This window comes from Eulemur rufifrons, chromosome 24 (assembly GCF_041146395.1).
Source record: "Eulemur rufifrons isolate Redbay chromosome 24, OSU_ERuf_1, whole genome shotgun sequence".
Lineage (NCBI taxonomy): Eukaryota > Metazoa > Chordata > Mammalia > Primates > Lemuridae > Eulemur > Eulemur rufifrons.
The window spans coordinates 15,612,792-15,630,060 of record NC_091006.1 but is presented as its reverse complement, the minus strand read 5'-3'; the positions used below and the strand labels follow the sequence as shown (position 1 = coordinate 15,630,060).

Sequence of the window (17,269 nt, the reverse complement as noted above, 5' to 3'; positions counted from 1 at the left end):
AACGTGCGCGGTGGCCAATCAGAGAGCAGCTTTGTCTCGATAACGGCGCGAATGTGAGACGTCATCGGTAAGCGACGACCGCTCTTGGGAAGCTTATTTCCTAGAAACCGTTGTGCTGGGAGAGAGGAGGTGAGTGTGATGGAGAGGAGGGGAGGCTGAGAGGCCATACCCCTGGGTCTAGGGGAGGAAATTTGTAAGGAGAAAGGCGAGCCTTCTTAGATTGGTTACCCAAAGGTATTTATATTCTCCTACCGTGGTATGGACGGTATCCTAGGGATGTGTTCCCTGCCTTCTTCCAGCTTTGATTGATGCCTGTGACGCAGGCTTAATCAAATAAATTACTTATCCCCAAATATGTGAAGTGTCTTAGGGTAGACACACAGGCGTGCGGGGCGTGCATCACAAAGCAACCTCCTCTGGCCTGGAGTGGAGTGTGTAGGTCGAGGAGGTGGAATATGAGAACTGAAGGCTGAGGAGGTGTTGGGCTAGTAAAGAGTGCGGGGAAGAGCCATTTTAAGGAGAGGGGAAGTGGTTGCAGGAAGACCTGGAGGTGGGAAGAAGTTGGTAAGCCTTAGCAAGGTGATGGTAGGAGGGGTGTGCTGTGTCTTGCCTGGGTAGGAGCTGGAGATACCTCAGTGAACAAAGCAAAGTACCTGTCCTTGGGGAGCCTGCATGCTAGTAGGGTTGATGAAGAAGGACCAGGGCCTTTTGTGGGAGAAGCCTCTCCCCATGAGGGACTTGGTCAGGGCAAGGTTTTAGGGAACCCTGCTATGCCTCCCACAGGCCTTGGGATGTCTCTGGCAGACGAGCTCTTAGCTGACCTAGAAGAGGCAGCAGAAGAGGAAGAAGGAGGAAGCTATGGGGAGGAAGAAGAGGAGCCAGCGATTGAGGATGTACAGGAGGAGACACAACTGGACCTTTCCGGGGATTCAGTCAAGAGTATCGCCAAGCTATGGGACAGCAAGATGGTAAGAGGACATGAGGCACACAGGGCTAAAAATGGAAGCTTATAGAAGGGAGTGATGTGGGTAGCAGGTCTTCTTTTTGAAGTGTCCTGGGTTCTGACTGTACTTTCCTTCCCTTACAGTTTGCTGAGATTATGATGAAGATTGAGGAGTATATCAGCAAGCAAGCCAAAGCTTCAGAAGGTACTTTCTACTCTTCCCCTCCTGTGTCTGTTCTCCTGTGGGGCCCCTTGGCTCTTTTGCTGCTTGTGGCTTCCAAAGTTGGATGTAACTCTCTCAGCCTTTTCCAGGGCTCTCTTCTTTTCTTCCATCTCCCCCCAAAATATATTGCATTATAAAGCTGATGCTTCTTAAGTTCTTACTGTGTGCTGAGCACTCACTAATTGTGACACGATTTAGCTCAAGGTTTCCCAAACTTTAGTGATTCACATGACCACTTACAGGTTTTTTTTTTTTTTTGAGACAGAGTCTCACTCTGTTGCCCAGGCTAGAGTGAATGCTGTGGCGTCAGCCTAGCTCACAGCAACCTCAAACTCCTGAGCTCAAGCGATCCTCCTGTCTCAGTCTCCCGAGTAGCTGGGACTACAGGCATGCGCCACCATGCCCGGCTAATTTTTTCTATATATATTTTTAGCTGTCCATATAATTTGTTTCTATTTTTAGTAGAGGTGGGGTCTCACTCTTGCTCAGGCTGGTCTCGAACTCCTGAGCTCAAAGGATCCGCCCACCTCGGCCTCCCAGAGTGCTAGGATTACAGGCGTGAGCCACCGCGCCCGGCCCACTTACAGGGTTTTTGTCACATCTGTCTGTAAACTACTTGTCCTGTTTAACATTTTTTGAATCACAGACTTTTTTTTTCCTCAAATTTACCTAAGAAGTATGTGAATCACTACTGTGAATGGAAAACTGGTATCGTTTGGTAAAGACCAAGTAACCATACAAAATGATCACACAATTATTAAAGTATCACCTAACACTTTTCTCACTTCCAGCTTAGAGGTCAGGGAAGAATTGGTACCTGAATAGACTCTGGAGCAGGAATACAAATGCCAAGGAAATAAGGGGAGAAAGGAGCCCAGGGAAAGAAAATGGCATGCCATAGAGCCTCAGACAGCAGGAGTGCAAGGGAAGGCTCAGGAATGTGCCAAATCCCACAGGGTTCCAAATGCCAGGCTGAAGAAATTCTTGATTCAGAGACCTGTGAGAAGCCACAAACAGCAATATTTCTTGATATTAGGCCAGTCTCAGGGATTGAGTCAGATTCGATCACACCTGGTGTCTGGTGTGGAGAGTAGACGTGAAACATTTCAAAACCTTGTGGCAATCGCTGTGTAACAGAGGTGGCACAAGTGCCATGGGAATGCAGAGGAGGCATCTGACCCTGCCAGAAATGGAGAGAAGGATTCTTAGTCGCCATGTGAGCCTTAAGCGCTTATAAAAGCATTTGAGCATCAGGGTTAAGAACACAGACACTGGCCAAGTGCAGTGGCTACTCGGGAGGCTGAGATGGGAGGATTGCTTGAGCCCAGGAGTTCAAGACCGGCAACCTAGTGAGACTCCATCTCTTAAAACAAGAACACAGACTCTAAAGCCACTCTACCTGGGGTCAGATCTCAGCTCTGCTGTCTACTGGCTCCTGTGACATCAGGCAATGCCCTCCATTTCTTTCTCTGCAAAATTGGTCTAATTTAATGCCTACCCTCCTGGATGGTTGAGGATGAGTAGGTAAATACCTGTATGACACTTAGAACAGCATCTGACTCAAGGGTAAGTCCTATATGTGTTGACTGCTATGACTACTAATAGTAATACAATCATCATTATTATCATAAATACTCTTGTTATTATTAAAGCACAGACATGAGGAAGGAATGTTCCAGGGGGAGGAAACAGCATATACAAAGCCCAGGAGATGTGAACAGCCTCAGGTGTTCAGGGCAGTATAATTTGTCCTTTATGGCTGGAGTGTAATACAACAGGGAGTACAGTAAGAGGCCAGACTGCAGAGCCGGTCAGTCAGCAGATAGCAGTTGAGCAATTCCAGCATGCTGGGTGCTGTTCTGGGTGCCAGGGCTGGAAACACAGACATAGCACTTATCCTTGCAGGGCTTCCAGTCTTTTGGGAGGCCTCGAATGTCAGTCAAGGGAGCTTGGTCATTAGCCTGAGGGGTGTGGGGAGCCACAGGCGGGTTTAGTTTTAGGGAAGGATGGGATCAAGTGTAGACTGGCCTGGAGCACAGACGAGGGGAAGAAATCAGAGAAAGGAACACAGATCCAGGGGACATTTACAGACATGTCAACCTGTCCCTTTGTTTATGCTCAAGCCCCTCCTTCCTGGCCCCCTCCAGCAGCATCCTCAGTCTCCCCCAGCTGCGGGATGCAGGAGGGGGTAGGTGTTTAGACACAGACTCACACCTAGGCTGCTTCTCATCTTCACAGTGATGGGACCAGTGGAGGCAGCCCCTGAGTACCGGGTCATCGTGGATGCCAACAACCTAACTGTGGAGATTGAGAATGAACTGAGTGAGTGCTGAGAGGGGCAGGTGGAGACAGCCCTGTGGGGTGTCCCTCGCACCCTCCTCCACCTTCCCCACTGGCCTTTCCCAGAGTCCTGCCCCCAAGTCCTCATAGTACTGTTATATTAGGTCAAATGCAGGTTCAGCTGCCATAATAGAGTGGCTTAAATAAGAAGAAAGTGCATTTTCCTTTTGTATAAAAGTCTGATTGAGCAGTCTGGGCCTAGTGTAGCAGCTCGACCATTTACAGGGCCCAGGCTCTTTCCATCTTGTTGATCTGCCACCATTTTCATGGTCCAAGGTGACTGCCCTACCTCCAGCCATCACCTCCACATTCCCACCAGCAAGGCGGGGAGGGAAGAGGAGAGCATGGTTCTTTATTAAAGAACATGTTACTTCAGCTCACATCTTGTAGACCAGAACTAACTCATGTGGCCACAGCTAGCATTAGGGACAGCTGAGAAATGTAGCCTTTATGCTGGGTGTCCGTGCGCCAGGCTACCATTCGGGGGTTTGGTTACTAAAAGAGGGAGGGGAAATGGATACTGGGGACAACAGCAGAGTCTGCCTCCTGTCTCACCGGACACTCGCCTTTCTTGTCCACCCTAGACATCATCCATAAGTTTATCCGGGATAAGTACTCAAAGAGGTTCCCCGAACTGGAGTCCTTGGTCCCCAACGCGCTAGATTATATCCGCACAGTCAAGGTGAGTGGAGAGAATGGTGGAGAGCTCGGGAAACACTGAGACTTCTCAACCAACCACCACTAGTGTGAAGGGGGAGGCAGGGCCTGCCCTCAGACCCCCACTGTAAGAGCCTTGAGGTCTGGAGATAATGGAGAGGAATGAACAGAGGCTCAGCTGCTCCCACCTGCTCAGCAAGGGTGGGGTGGAGCCTGGAGAGGGCTTTCTCACGGCTCCCTTCCTCCCCTGGGCTCCTGAGAGGGGTTCCCTGCTGGCCTGACCTGAGCTGCTCCACTGTGGTTGGAGCAGGTGGCATTCGAGTGGAGATCTGAAGGCTGACATGGGGACAGCCACGCAATGATTTAAGGGAAGGAGTCACCTAAGTGCAAAGAGCCTGAGAGGGGAACAAGCTAGGAAGAAGTGAGCAGGTGGAAGGAGGTGAAGTTGAAGAGGTTGGATCACATCGACCCTTTAAGGCTTTGGATCTTATCGGAAAGGAGAGGGAGGGTTGAAAAGAGAGGGACAGGCACGAGCGAAGACAAGGAGAGGAGGAGGTCCCTGCATGTGTCCAGGAAAATGGGATTAGGACAGTGGTCGGGAGGTCCATGCAGGGAAGCAGGGCCGTCAGACCTGTGCTCTGACTTGGTGTGGGCTGGAGGCTTGCTCAAGGCAGCAGGTCTTCCCAGCTGGCCACTCCACTCGGGCTCCATTTCCAAGTCAGCCAGAGCAGAGAAGACGGTGCTCATGCTTTGGGCAGTGAAGTTCTTGGAATGGGTAGGAGACAGGAGAGGACCCCAGTGTCCAGACCCTGACTTCCTAGAGACCCACGTGGGTCCTGGGGCAGGAGAGGTTCTAGAACCTTCCTGGGTTCCGATGCTTCCCATCCCTTCTGTTGTCACCTCCAGGAGCTGGGCAACAGCCTGGACAAATGCAAGAACAACGAGAACTTGCAGCAGATCCTAACCAACGCCACTATCATGGTCGTCAGCGTCACTGCCTCCACCACCCAGGGGTACGTACCCCACAGGGGAGGTGCAAGGCCTGCCTCAGGCCTGTCTAACAAAGAATGGGCCGCTGTGACGGTGGTGGCCAAGAGCTGAGGTTCCCAGCGGCCTCTGCATCCAGGCCCCTGGGGCTGGTGGGACTTGGGATTGCCCTGCCCTGAAGCTGCGCAAATATGTGCACAGGCACATACGTGTCTGTACACACACACACACACACACACACACACACACGGAACTGAGAGGTGGGGCCCGGGCACCAGGCAGACAGGGCCTGTCCACCCCTACAGGCAGCAGCTGTCCGAGGAGGAGCTGGAGCGGCTGGAGGAGGCCTGCGACATGGCACTGGAGCTGAATGCTTCCAAGCACCGCATCTATGAGTATGTGGAGTCTCGCATGTCCTTCATCGCGCCTAACCTGTCCATCATCATTGGAGCGTCCACAGCCGCCAAGATCATGGGTGAGGCCCCAGGGCTGGTTCCCCCGGGCTGGGGTCTGCTGATGTGCTGTGTGACCTTGGGGAAGCCATGTCCTTTTTCTATAGAATGGGGAGTTTGGCACCTGGGCCCCAGCACCCTGTCCCTGGAGATCACAGAAGTCAACCAGCCTAGCACAGACACAGAGGAAGGGTGAATATCCTCAGTCCCTGAGTCCTCAGCAGGGCTGGGGCCAGAGAGGCTGTAAAGGAAGGAGGCAGTGTGACCAGAGGAAAGGCTGGTAGGTCTGGACAGTTCCCAGCTCTACCTTGGACCCATAGGGCAGCCTAGGAGTAGTAAAGTTGGTCCTTTGAGCCTCAGTTTTCTCTGCAAAATGGGGACACTAATCCTGGCAGTGTGTTGGGATTAAATGATGGGTCCCTTCCTTCCCAGGAGCCCTCTATAGTCTCAGAGTGTCCCCTTGAACTCCTCCCCTCCAACCAAAAGAGACTTCCAAGGGGAGTTTGGTAAAGTACCTGTAATAGTCTGCTAGGGCTGCCATAACAAAGTGCCACAGACTGGGCAGCTTAAACATCAGACATTTATTTTCTCACGATTCTGGAGGCTGGAAGTCTGAGATCAAGCTGGTGGCAGGGTTGGTTTCTCCTGAGGCCTCTAACCTGGCCTTGTAGATGGTGTCTTCTCCCTGTGTCTTCACCTCTTCATATAAGGTGAAGACAGATTGAATTAGGGCCTGCTCCAAGGACCTCATTTTAACTTAATCACTTCTTTAAAGATCCTTTTCCAAACATGGTCACATTCTGAGGTGTGGGGAGTTAGCACTTCAATGTACGAATTTTGAAGGGACAGCTTAGCCCTTAACAGCTGCCTCGGGTAGAAGGTGTGTGCCAAGTTGCAGAATAGAAAGAAGCAGTGGTTTGGGGGCAGGATAGACCTGGGTGTGGATCCTGGCTCTCCTCCCTCCCCCATTGACCTCACACTCTTGGGCAAGTGATTTCATACGCCTCAGTTTCCCTAGTGCTGATTGAGGGGTATATGCATTTCCTATCGCTGCTGGAACGCATTTCACTTGCATAGTAGCTTAGATGTTAACATATTATCCTCTTGTTTTAGAGGTCAGATGTTTAGCACTCATGGCTAAAATCAAGGTGTCAGCAGGCTGTGTTTGCTTATGGAGGTTCTAGGGAGAATCTGTTTCCTTGCCTTTTCTAGCTCCTGCCTTCTCTAGCATTCCTTGGCTCATGGCCCCTTCCACCATGTTAAACTCCTCTCACACGTCACTCTGACCCTGGCTCTTCTGCCTCTCCCAACTCTAAGGACCCCTGTGATTGCACTGAAGCCACCCAGATAACCCAGGGTACTCCTCCCCATCTCAAAGCCCTTAACTTAGTCCGCTCTGCAAAGTCTCTGGCCATGTAATATTCCATACTGGCAGGTTCTGGGGATTCAGATGTGAATATGGTGGGGGGACATTCTTCTGCCTCCCACATGGGTTCTTTTGCCTATATTGGAACCTTGCTTGAGAGATTCCTTTCTTCTTCCTAATCTTCAGAACACCCAGCCCAAGGCCTGGCACACAGCCAACCCCCCCCTCAGTGGCAATGACACTTAACCTATAGCTCCTTGTCCTCTCCCTTGTGCCAGCTGTAAACAAGCTTGCTGAAAACCCAAAGATGAACCACATCCAGGGCCTGCTGTTAGGAGCTCCTGGTTTGGTGAAAATGGTTCCAAAACACACAGACGTGATCTCCAGAATGGGGACAGTGTGGCTCAGCACAGACCTTGAGGTCAGCTCCCTGTTGGGCCACTTCCTCACTGTGCACCCTCAAGCAAGTTGCCTGCCCTCTCTGAGCCTCCTTCCAATCTCCCTCTCTGTGGAATAGAGGGGTCAGCCCTCCCTGGCAGGGCCACCAAGGGGAGCCGACCAGAACCTCATGTAAAGGTGCACAGCACGTGGCGAGCCCCCAGTCCAATGCCCCTGTCAGTTTCTCCTGACCTCTCCCCTCTCTCCGGCTGCAGGTGTGGCCGGTGGCCTGACCAACCTCTCCAAGATGCCCGCCTGCAACATCATGCTGCTCGGGGCCCAGCGCAAGACGCTGTCCGGCTTTTCATCTACCTCAGTGCTGCCCCATACCGGCTACATCTACCACAGTGACATCGTGCAGTCGCTGCCCCCGGTGAGCCCAACGCGTTGTCCCCCTCAGCCTCCCAGCTCCTATGGAGGCTTCTGCTGTGCCCAAAACAGCCTGAGCAGGTCACCTCCTGCCCCTCCCCTGGCACAGCTGACGGTAACGGTCAGGAGCCTGGAGGTCAGGGGAGCGTGGGGCGTGAGAGCCAGGGTGCTGGAGCGAGCAAGCACTGGGGCTGGGACTCTGGAAGCACCATTCACCAATCGGGTAACCTTGGGCGAGAGGCGTGAGCTCTTCCGTGCCTCAGTCTCCTCCTCTGTAAAACGGGGAGAACAGTATCTGCTACACGTGGTTGGCATGAGGGCTCGGTGTATACCAAGCACTTACCCATCAGGCCTAGCACATAACAAGCGATGCTGGGTTAGCTTGCAACTTCGGCGGGGGGGTTCCCCAAACCACCCTCAGGTTCGATAACTCACTGGAACGACTCATAGAACTCACTGAGAGCTGCTGTGCTTGGGGTTGCAGTTTATTACTAGGACAGGGTACAGATTAACATCAGCCAGGAGGAGAGAGACGTAGGAAGGGTCCAGGAGAAGTTACCAGTCTCGGAGCTTCCTTCGGTCCTCTCCCGGCAGTCAGGACGCCGTGCCCTCCTAGCACTGATGTGTGACAACACGCACAGATTGCCAGCCAGGGATGCTCACCTGGGCCTCGGCATTCAGAGTCCTCAGTGGGGCTCGGCCGCATAGACTCGATTGATTGATTTGCACATGCAGCTGATCTCAGTCTTCGGGTCGACTGACATCCCATAGCACGGGCCCCACCCTGAATCGCAGGCTTGGTCTTGCCTGTGTGGCCAGGACCCCCCACACTAAACCACATTGTGACCATCTGCCTAGCCCAGGGCCTCAGGGCAACAAAGACTACCGCCCAGGTGCCCAGGGCAAGGGCTACACCTCTTCTTGGGCAAGATTAAATTCTTTGCCACACTTAGGTGCTGCTAATTTTATTATTTTTATTGTTATCTTCATTATTATTACTAATTCAGTCTCATGCCTGTGGGTTTTACATGCACCCTTTTGGTGTTTCCTAGAACACGGGCCACGTCCCTTTAGTGGCACAGACCATGGATTTCAGTGACACAAAGATAGATTTTTTTTTCTTTTTTTTTTAACAGAGACAAGGTCTTACTCTGTCACCCAGGCCAGAGTGCAGGAATGCAGGCACAGCTCACAGCAGCCTCAGACCCCTGGGCTCGAGCGATCCCCCTGCCTCAGGCTCCTAAGTAGTTGGGACTACAGGTGTGTGGCAACATACCTGGCTATTTTTTTTAAATTCTTTTTAGTAGAGATGGGGGGTCCTGCTGTGTCACCCAGGCTGGTCTCAAACTCCTGGACTCAGGCGATCCTCCCACCTCAGCCCCACAAAGTGCTGGGACCACAGGTGTAAGCCACTGAACCCAGCCGATGGATTTTTTATTTTAATCACTGTATGCTTATGTGTTTATTATTTAATAATCTCCCATTTAGGGTATGAAATTAAGTTGTCTATTTAAACGAGTTTGCAGTTTTTAAAAGTAGGTAAAGAGAAAACATTGATCATAATTTGTTATTAGAATAAGTGGTTTTATGTCTGGGTGTGGTGGCTCACATCTGTAATCCCAGCATTTTGCTAGGCTGAGGCGGGAGGATTGCTTGAGTCCAGGAGTTTGAGACGAGCCTGAGCAAGAGTAAGACTCCATCTCTACAAAAAATAGAAAAATTTGCTAGACGTGGTGGCAGCTTGGAATAGAAGCCTGGCTACGTTACCTACCACCTCTGTCTCCCTGGCCACGTGACTTGGAGCCTTGGTTTCCACATCTGTAAAGTGGGGACAGTGATCACACCAGCTTCATGTTTGAATATTTGATGAGATGGTCCGAGGGGCTTACTTAGCACGGGCTGGGATCTATAACGTGCCCTGGGGGCTTTCTCCGCTGGTGTTTCTGTGATTATAGCTGTCCTCATCGTCAGTGTGTTTTACAGTCATCCTTATCTGGGCTCTGCAACTTATCAGCCAGGACATTCTGGGCCGGAGGCTCTGCTCTCTACCGTCATCCTTGGCCTGTCTGTGAAACGGGGGATAAGAGTCTGCACCTCCCGAGCCTGCTGGGAGGAGCAGATGAGCCCATGTGTGCCAAGCCCCCTTCCTGGGACGCTGGATAGAGCCAGCCCCTTATGAGACGCGGCTGGGTTTGCGGGGTCTTTACCTCTGTGCATCTGGCTGGCTCACACAGACTCCACCCCACTTTGCATTGCTGCAGGATCTCCGGCGGAAAGCAGCCAGGCTGGTGGCTGCCAAGTGCACGCTGGCAGCCCGCGTGGACAGTTTCCATGAGAGCACGGAAGGGAAGGTGAGGGGCGGCCGGGAGTCAGTCCCTGTGAGTCTGGGTCTTTGGTGGGGGCAGGGGGAGCCATCGCGGGAAAGCTAGCCCGAATGGATGCTGTCCTAACAGGGCAGAGGCAGGGGTGTCTGTCTGCGTCTCTGCTTCCCCAGTGTGTGAGTTTCCAAGGGCTGCTGTAGCAAGTTAGCACAAACGTAGTGACAGCTCAGGTTTATTATGGTCCTGTAGGTCAGAAGTCCGAAATGAGATTCACTGGACTAAGGTCAAGGTGTCAGCAGAGTTCACTCCTGTAGGCTCTCAGGCAGAATCTGTTACCCAGGCTTTTCTAGCTCCTGGAGGTGGCCGGCACACCCTGGCTTGTGGCCCTTCCTCCATCTTCACAGCCATCCTTGTGGCCTCTTCAGATGCCTCCCTGACTCTGCTTCTGTCTTCACATCTCCTTCTCTTCCCCTGTTTTAAGGACACTTGCAATTATATTGCGCCTACGCTGATCATCTGGAATAATCTCCCCATCTCACAGTCCTTAACCTTTTCACATCTGCAAAGTCCCTTTTTCTGTGTGAAGCGACATTCACGGGTCCTGGGAATTAGGACATGGACATCCTTGGGCGGGGGGCGGTGTTGAGGGGGCATTATTTTGCCTGCCACGCCAGGATCTATCCCCTCTACCAGGAGGGGATATTATTCAAATAATTATTCAATTAACTTCTGTCTTTAGTAGACTTACTCAGGAAAGTAGCCATGTCTTGTAGCCTGGCCCAGCGTGCAGATGCTCAGTCTCTCTCCCTCTCTTCGCTCCCCTCCCCATCTCTCCCTGTCAGTGCTGGTCTGGGTGCTGGGGACCAGCAGGGCTCACCAGCGTGAGTAGCACAGTGGAGAACCCTGCCGCTGTGGCGTGTACATTCTAGCTGGGGCCGTGGTGAGGGGACAGTAAACAAGTGGAATCTATGGTGTGTCCAGCAGTGCCAAGTAGATGCCGAGAAAGATAAAGGGGATCAGGGTGGCAAGGGATGTCAGGGAGGGCTCCTCTGAGGAGAAGTTTTAACAGAGATCTGGTTGGAGGTAGGGAGCAAGTGGATCCTTGGGGAAGAGTATTCCAAGCAGAGGGAACAGTCCCTGCAAAGGCCCTGAGGCTGGAGTGCAGCAAGCCGAGGGGGGTAAAGGGGGGTGAGGGGAGGTACTGGTGGTGTCCAGGGAAGATAAAGTGGAGCCTTGTGCACCCTGGGGAGAACTTTTTGGGGCCCAAAGAGAACAAATTAGGGGCCAATTTGGGGTTCATTCTTAAGGAAGAGCCTGAGCCTGCTGGGATCTGCAGTTTGGGAGAGAAAGGCTGGAATCGAGGGCAGCCGTTTGCTGACACGGAGAATGAGGACAGAGGCTGGGGAAAGGAGCGAGAATGCTGCTTGGTCCTTGTACCTCTGAGGGGCCTGTTAGTGATCCCAATGTCAAGGAGACAGCTGTTCACAGGGTGCGGAACCCGGAGGAGAGGTCGGAACCTGATGAGATACAAGTTTGAGGCATCAGGTTGTAGATGGAACTTAGAACCCAGAGAACGGACAAGATGCTCCAGTGCTTAAGAGGGAAGGAGTGAGTTGAGGGGCAGCGCTGCACTTGGGTGGACAGACGGATGATGGACAGAGGAGGCCTGGGCGGGCGGCCCAAGTCAGTGGCTGCAGGACCTCCCTCTCACCCCTCCCTAGGTGGGTTATGAACTGAAGGATGAGATCGAGCGCAAATTTGACAAGTGGCAGGAGCCACCGCCTGTGAAGCAGGTGAAGCCGCTGCCTGCGCCCCTGGATGGGCAGCGGAAGAAGCGAGGTGGCCGCAGGTGAGGGACCCTGGGGGGCTGGCAGGGGTGGGGGCCAGGAAAGGAAGAAGCCGGGTGCCCTCCCAGCTGACTCCCTGGTGCCCCCTGCCCTCCCATCCCCAGGTACCGCAAGATGAAGGAGCGGCTGGGGCTGACTGAGATCCGGAAGCAGGCCAACCGCATGAGCTTCGGAGAGGTCAGACCCCCGCCACCCTGCCAGCTCGGGAACATTGGGGGTCCTCCCGCCATCTCCCCACTCCCACAGCTGCCAAGTCCTGCCCCTTCTTCCTCCTGCTACATTCCCTCCTCTGCATCCTGTGACCCCAGCTCAGATCAGGGGCATTGCCCCAGCCTTATCCCTGGTCCCCCAGCCTCTGCTCTCTCCCCTCCCCATCCATCCGGCCCCAAAGTGACCTTTGAATCCCTCAGAGCCGGCTGCCCTGGCCTGTTTGCCCAGCTCAGAGCCCGCAGCTTCCACCCAGGCTCCTTGGCTGGACCCTACACACCCCGCAAGCCGGTCCTGCCCTGCCTGGAGGCTCAGCTGACTACACAGTGCCCTGCTGCATGGCCCCTCCCCAAGTTTCATCCACCAGTCTCTTGTTATCCAAGCATCATCCTACTGGTCCTGCAAGAACTAGCTCAGATCCACCTCATTGGTGAAACATGTCCCAGTTTTTGATACCCCTCAACACACATGCTGAGGAGGAAATGGCCTCTCAGCTCTGAGCTCAGAGATGCAACTCCTCAGGGGTCCCCAGGATCACCCATGTGTGGGCAGGCCCTGAGGCCCCAGCCAGGCTGAGTGGGTACCTGAGTGGGTGCCTGTGGAACCAGTTAACCAGTGGCTGCTAGGCTTGCAGCTGGTTGAGGGGGTGCCCGAGTGGCTGGTGCGGCCCAGCAGTGTAACTGCAGGACACTTCCCCTTCCCCCCAGATCGAGGAGGACGCCTATCAGGAGGACCTGGGCTTCAGCCTGGGCCACCTGGGCAAGTCGGGCAGCGGGCGTGTGCGGCAGACACAGGTGAACGAAGCCACCAAGGCCAGAATCTCCAAGACGCTGCAGGTATGAGCCAGGGCTGGGGGCCTGATGGACACAAGGACCAGGTAAGCCCAGATCACAGCCTCCCTGTCCCCTCCCACAGCGGACCCTGCAGAAGCAGAGCGTGGTGTATGGCGGGAAGTCCACCATTCGCGACCGCTCCTCGGGGACGGCCTCCAGCGTGGCCTTCACCCCACTCCAGGTATGGTGTAGCCCGCCCTGCTGGGGTCCAGCTCTGCTCCCTGGCCCTCCAGGGGGCCCTGGTAAAGCTCCTTCCCCTCTCCCTGTGAAGCAGGCCCACAGTAGATGTCCCCTCAGAGTTGTCAAGGAGGTCGTGTGGACAAGGCGCATAGAGGGCTGAGGCAGCTCTTGTCGCTGACAAGAGCAGTGACAGTCGTGGTGAGCGTGGGCTGGCTTGAGAATCAGGGACCCAGTGACTCCCTGTGTGACCTTGAGCAGGTTACACCCCCTTTCAGCCTCCATGTCCTCGTGTTCAAAATGGCCAGGGTGGCTGGAGTCACCTCGGAGCCCCACCAGAGCAGGCTCCCAGTTAATTGGGCTTGGACATCACACTGGGCCCAGGCTGCTGCCCAGCCAGCGGTGAGCGGCCTGGAGCGTGGCAGTCACCACACCTGTGTGCACCTCAGTTTACTCATCCGCAGGATAGGGCAAGTCTGCACCATGGTGGTGTGAGGCAGCAGTGAGGTCAATCAGTCAGCAAGTATCTATTGAGCACCTACTGAGTTCCAAGTGCTGCTCTAGGCTCTGGGGATAAAGTAAAAACAAAAGAGACGAGTCTTACCCTCGAAACCCTCGAAGAGCCCGTGGGTGGCAGGGCACAGACAGATAAGTAGAATGTCCAGTGTAGCAGAAGGCGGTAAGTGCCAGGGAGGAAAGGGTGGGAGAGGCATGGGGAGGTGGGGTTTCTGAGCAGCCTGGGAGGGCCTCCGTGGGATCAGGGTTACTGCCTTGGACATGTTTAGAGCAGTGCCGGCCACGTGTCAGCAACCAGCCCTAGTTGTTAGGATTGTCAGTTATCGGTGGTCTTGGTGTGATTTGTGCTGGGACCTCAGGCCAGCCACTTCCCTTTGGGACTCAGTTTCCTCACCCAGAAAGTGGGCAGGATTGTCTGTTCTCAAACATTGGTGTTTTTAGCATCACCTGGGAACTTGTAAAAAATCCAGATGCCCTGGTCCCCTCCTCCACCTCCCTCAAGACCCACTGAGTCAGACTCTCCCAAGGCAGGGGAGACTCTAGGAACAGGCAGACTGTCCTCATGCCCACCTGAAGCCTGAGGACCATCAGGAAGGGGCTGTGGGGTACTAACATGTCACGATTCCCATATTGGATGGGGGAGGGGCCGTCTCCCCACCTGATCCGTCATCCCCCTCCCCCACCCCACAGGGCCTGGAGATTGTGAACCCACAAGCAGCAGAGAAGAAGGTAGCTGAGGCCAACCAGAAGTACTTCTCCAGCATGGCTGAATTCCTCAAGGTCAAGGGCGAGAAGAGCGGCATCATGTCCACCTGAGTGTCTGTGTGTGCTCAGGGTGGGTATCCACTAAAGGCACACAGAGGCCCCAGCCCTTGTGAAGGGATTGGGGTTGGGGCTGGGAGGTTCTGGCTGGGAGGTTCTGGCAGGGAGAACCTGCCCTGCTGTCTGCCCCAGTGCTGGGACCATCCAGGCAGGCCTGGGAAGATGCCCAGCCTGGCCTGCCCCAGCACCAAGATCACTGCCCCATTTAGGGGGCAGAGGAGGTTTTCATCATGCCTTGTCTTCTTATTTTAACTGGGAAAGGAGATGCTTTTTTTGGGAAGCAGTAGAATTAAAATCACATTATCAAGATCTGTCCTTGGGGAGTGGTCATTTTCAAGCACTCGAGGCAGCTGGAGGAGTCAAAGCTATGGGTTTTTGGGAAAAGAGCTTGCATTTCTGGTCCAGATGTTATCTGGGCCCAGTCCTTGCCCCATCACTTCCTTGTCATGGGACCCCAAAAAGAGGAAAATCCTCTCCCTACCCCTTGGAGAACATCAGCCATTTTGATACCCAAGTGATGTGGCCACTAAAAGCCCCAGCTCTCATGCAGGCTGCCCTGAATTGTTTGGTACCGCAGGCAAGTGGCCTCACCTTTCCAATCTTCTACACCTACACCATGAGCTCGCCGTAGGGGCCCAATAACTGGGTCCTGTTGTTATTTTTAGCCAATGTTTGTTGAGGGGCTGTGCCAAGCCCTGACAAGGGTGAATCAGGCAGGCTTCTGGCCCTGGTAGGAACTAATTGCTGTAACAGTTCCTGCCAGGTGAGCAAAAGGAACACATTTCCCATCCCCTGCCCTCCAGGAACTGTCTTAGGATCTGGGGCTCAGCCAGAGCTGCCTTCACTTGGGCTGGGGGGAATGTGGCCTGCAGTAGGGGGATGGGGGGAAAGGTATTCCAGGTGAGGGAACTGTGAGCAGTCCCAGCAGGGTGGCATGAAACCATGGTTTCCCTGGAAAGGTTAAGGAAGAGCAACTCCAGGGGCCCCATTCACTCTGTGCTCTGGGGCTGGGCATCACAGAGATACTAAGGAGGGGGCCTAGTCACCTGACCTGCAAGGTCAGTGCTTCTCTTAGTTACCCAAGAGAGAAACTACAAAGACAAGAACCAGCAGTGGTGGGAGGATCATGCCTGCAGTCTCCATCTTTCCCTCTCTCCAGTTCACACTTTCTCCCTGGGTCTTTCTGGCTTCCTGGGTCCTGTCTGTGAGATCTTGCTCTTTCTGTTCTCCTCTCTGGGCCTCCCCCATCACCACTCTGTCTCTGGATCCCAGTCTCTCCTTCAATCCTGTCTCTGGACCTCAGCTGCAATCTCTGAATTTCTTTCCTCCCTCAGGTTAAAAAGTCTACACACCTGGGAGGTTCCTCTTAATGGCCAAACTACCCCAGGTTGCCTAACTGTTTCCCCAGTTTTGTCCCTGAGCCTTTAGGTCAGCCTTGTTTGAAAATGACCACCTTTGCTGATCTCTGCATACTGGTCTGCCAGAGAGGACCCTTTGTCCACGACTCTGTTCAGAATCCCCTACCACCCTTGGCCAGAGTGTATCTGGCATTTGCCAGTGGGTAGTGGGGTGGGGGTGGGGGAACATGAGGGTGTGAATTTCAAGAAAGGAATCTAAGGCACCTGACCTTACAGTTCTACCTCCTCTTAGAAATTCTCAAAATTTAATATGCTTCCAAATTACCTGGAGGGCTTGTTAAACATAGTTGCTGGGCCCAGAGTTTATGTTTCAGTTAGTCCAAGGTGGGGTTCAAAAGTGTGCATTTCAAACAAGTTCCCAGGTGATGGTTTATGCTCCTCATCCAAGACCATACTTGGAGAACTCAACTGCTCTCGAAAAGTCTATAAGCGGCTCTTAGATAAGCTTTGCACATTAGAATTATCTCAGGAATTTAAAAATGACTCATGTAAGGCTCCTGTCCTTGGAAATTGATTTAGCTGGTCTAGTGCAAGGCTAGGTATCTGAATTTTTTTTCAAGTTGACCGGGTGTGGTTTTTTGTTTGTTTGTTTTGAAACAGGGTCTTCCTCTGTTGCCTGGGCTGGAGTACAATGGTATGATCATAGCAGCTCACTGCAGCCTTGAACTCCTGGGCTCAAGCAAGCCTCTTGCCTCAGCCTCCTGAGTAGCTGGGACTACAGGCATGCACCACCAGGCCTGGCTAATTTTTTCTATTTTTAGTAGAGATTGGGTGGGGGGAGGGTCTCACTATGTTGCTCAGGCTAGTCTTGAACTCCTGGTCTCAAGCAATCCTCCCCTTTCCGCCTCCCAAAGTGCTGGGATAACAGGTGTGAGCCACTATGCCCGGCCTCCTCAGGTGATTCTAAGGTACAGCCAAGTTTGAGAACCACTAATGTGGATCCTTGCTGCTCAAAGTGTGAACTATAGACCATCAGCATCACCTGGGAGCTCCTTAGAAAAGCAGAATCTGGAAACTCCTGAATCAGAATCTGCATTTTAACAAATCCATAGGTGATTCCTGAGAAGTCTGAGAAGCATTGCTCCATCCAGGGAACCTCACTTGGAATAGCAAAGCTCTAGATAGATAACTCTCAAATGCTAACGAATGCCAAGGATCACCGGAGAAGTTTAAAAATACAGATCCCTAGGCCTCCCTCCTGTAGGTCTGTGTGCGGGCCAAAGAATATACATTTTTACAAGCATTCCTCCCTCTCTTGCCTCAAGCGATTCTGATGCGCATGGTGCGGAATGGTTCAGTGTACATTCACTTCTCCCTTGGATTTATCTTACTTTCCTCCTGTCTCTTGTATGA

General features: G+C 53.2%; 2 protein-coding genes across 3 annotated transcripts in view; one reads left to right on the top strand and one right to left on the bottom strand.

Annotated features, from left to right (window-relative positions):
• Nucleotides 1–17,269, bottom strand: part of LOC138374230 (NACHT, LRR and PYD domains-containing protein 7-like) — a 672,516-nt gene that overhangs the window by 263,045 nt on the left and 392,202 nt on the right.
• Nucleotides 13–14,592, top strand: PRPF31 (pre-mRNA processing factor 31). 2 transcript variants are annotated; one of them, XM_069458021.1, is made up of 14 exons: nt 13–67; nt 784–968; nt 1,088–1,148; nt 3,405–3,488; nt 4,091–4,188; nt 5,070–5,176; nt 5,456–5,625; nt 7,622–7,779; nt 10,037–10,126; nt 11,818–11,945; nt 12,048–12,120; nt 12,858–12,986; nt 13,066–13,164; nt 14,367–14,592. In XM_069458021.1, the coding sequence occupies exons 2-14, from the start codon at nt 792–794 to the stop codon at nt 14,490–14,492; spliced, it is 1,500 nt and encodes a 499-aa protein (XP_069314122.1). In that variant the 5' UTR covers nt 13–67; nt 784–791; the 3' UTR covers nt 14,493–14,592. The 2 variants fall into 2 exon arrangements, with proteins under 2 accessions (XP_069314122.1, XP_069314121.1); XM_069458020.1 differs by lacking the exon at nt 13–67 and adding an exon at nt 79–129.

Excerpts from the sequence above, each read along its gene's own strand:
- PRPF31 (XM_069458021.1), top strand. The coding sequence starts at position 792 with ATGTCTCTGGCAGACGAGCTCTTAGCTGACCTAGAAGAGGCAGCAGAA. Across the intron at positions 4,189-5,069 it reads ATTATATCCGCACAGTCAAG|GAGCTGGGCAACAGCCTGGA; the intron begins GTGAGTGGAGAG and ends TGTCACCTCCAG. Across the intron at positions 12,987-13,065 it reads GAATCTCCAAGACGCTGCAG|CGGACCCTGCAGAAGCAGAG; the intron begins GTATGAGCCAGG and ends CCCCTCCCACAG.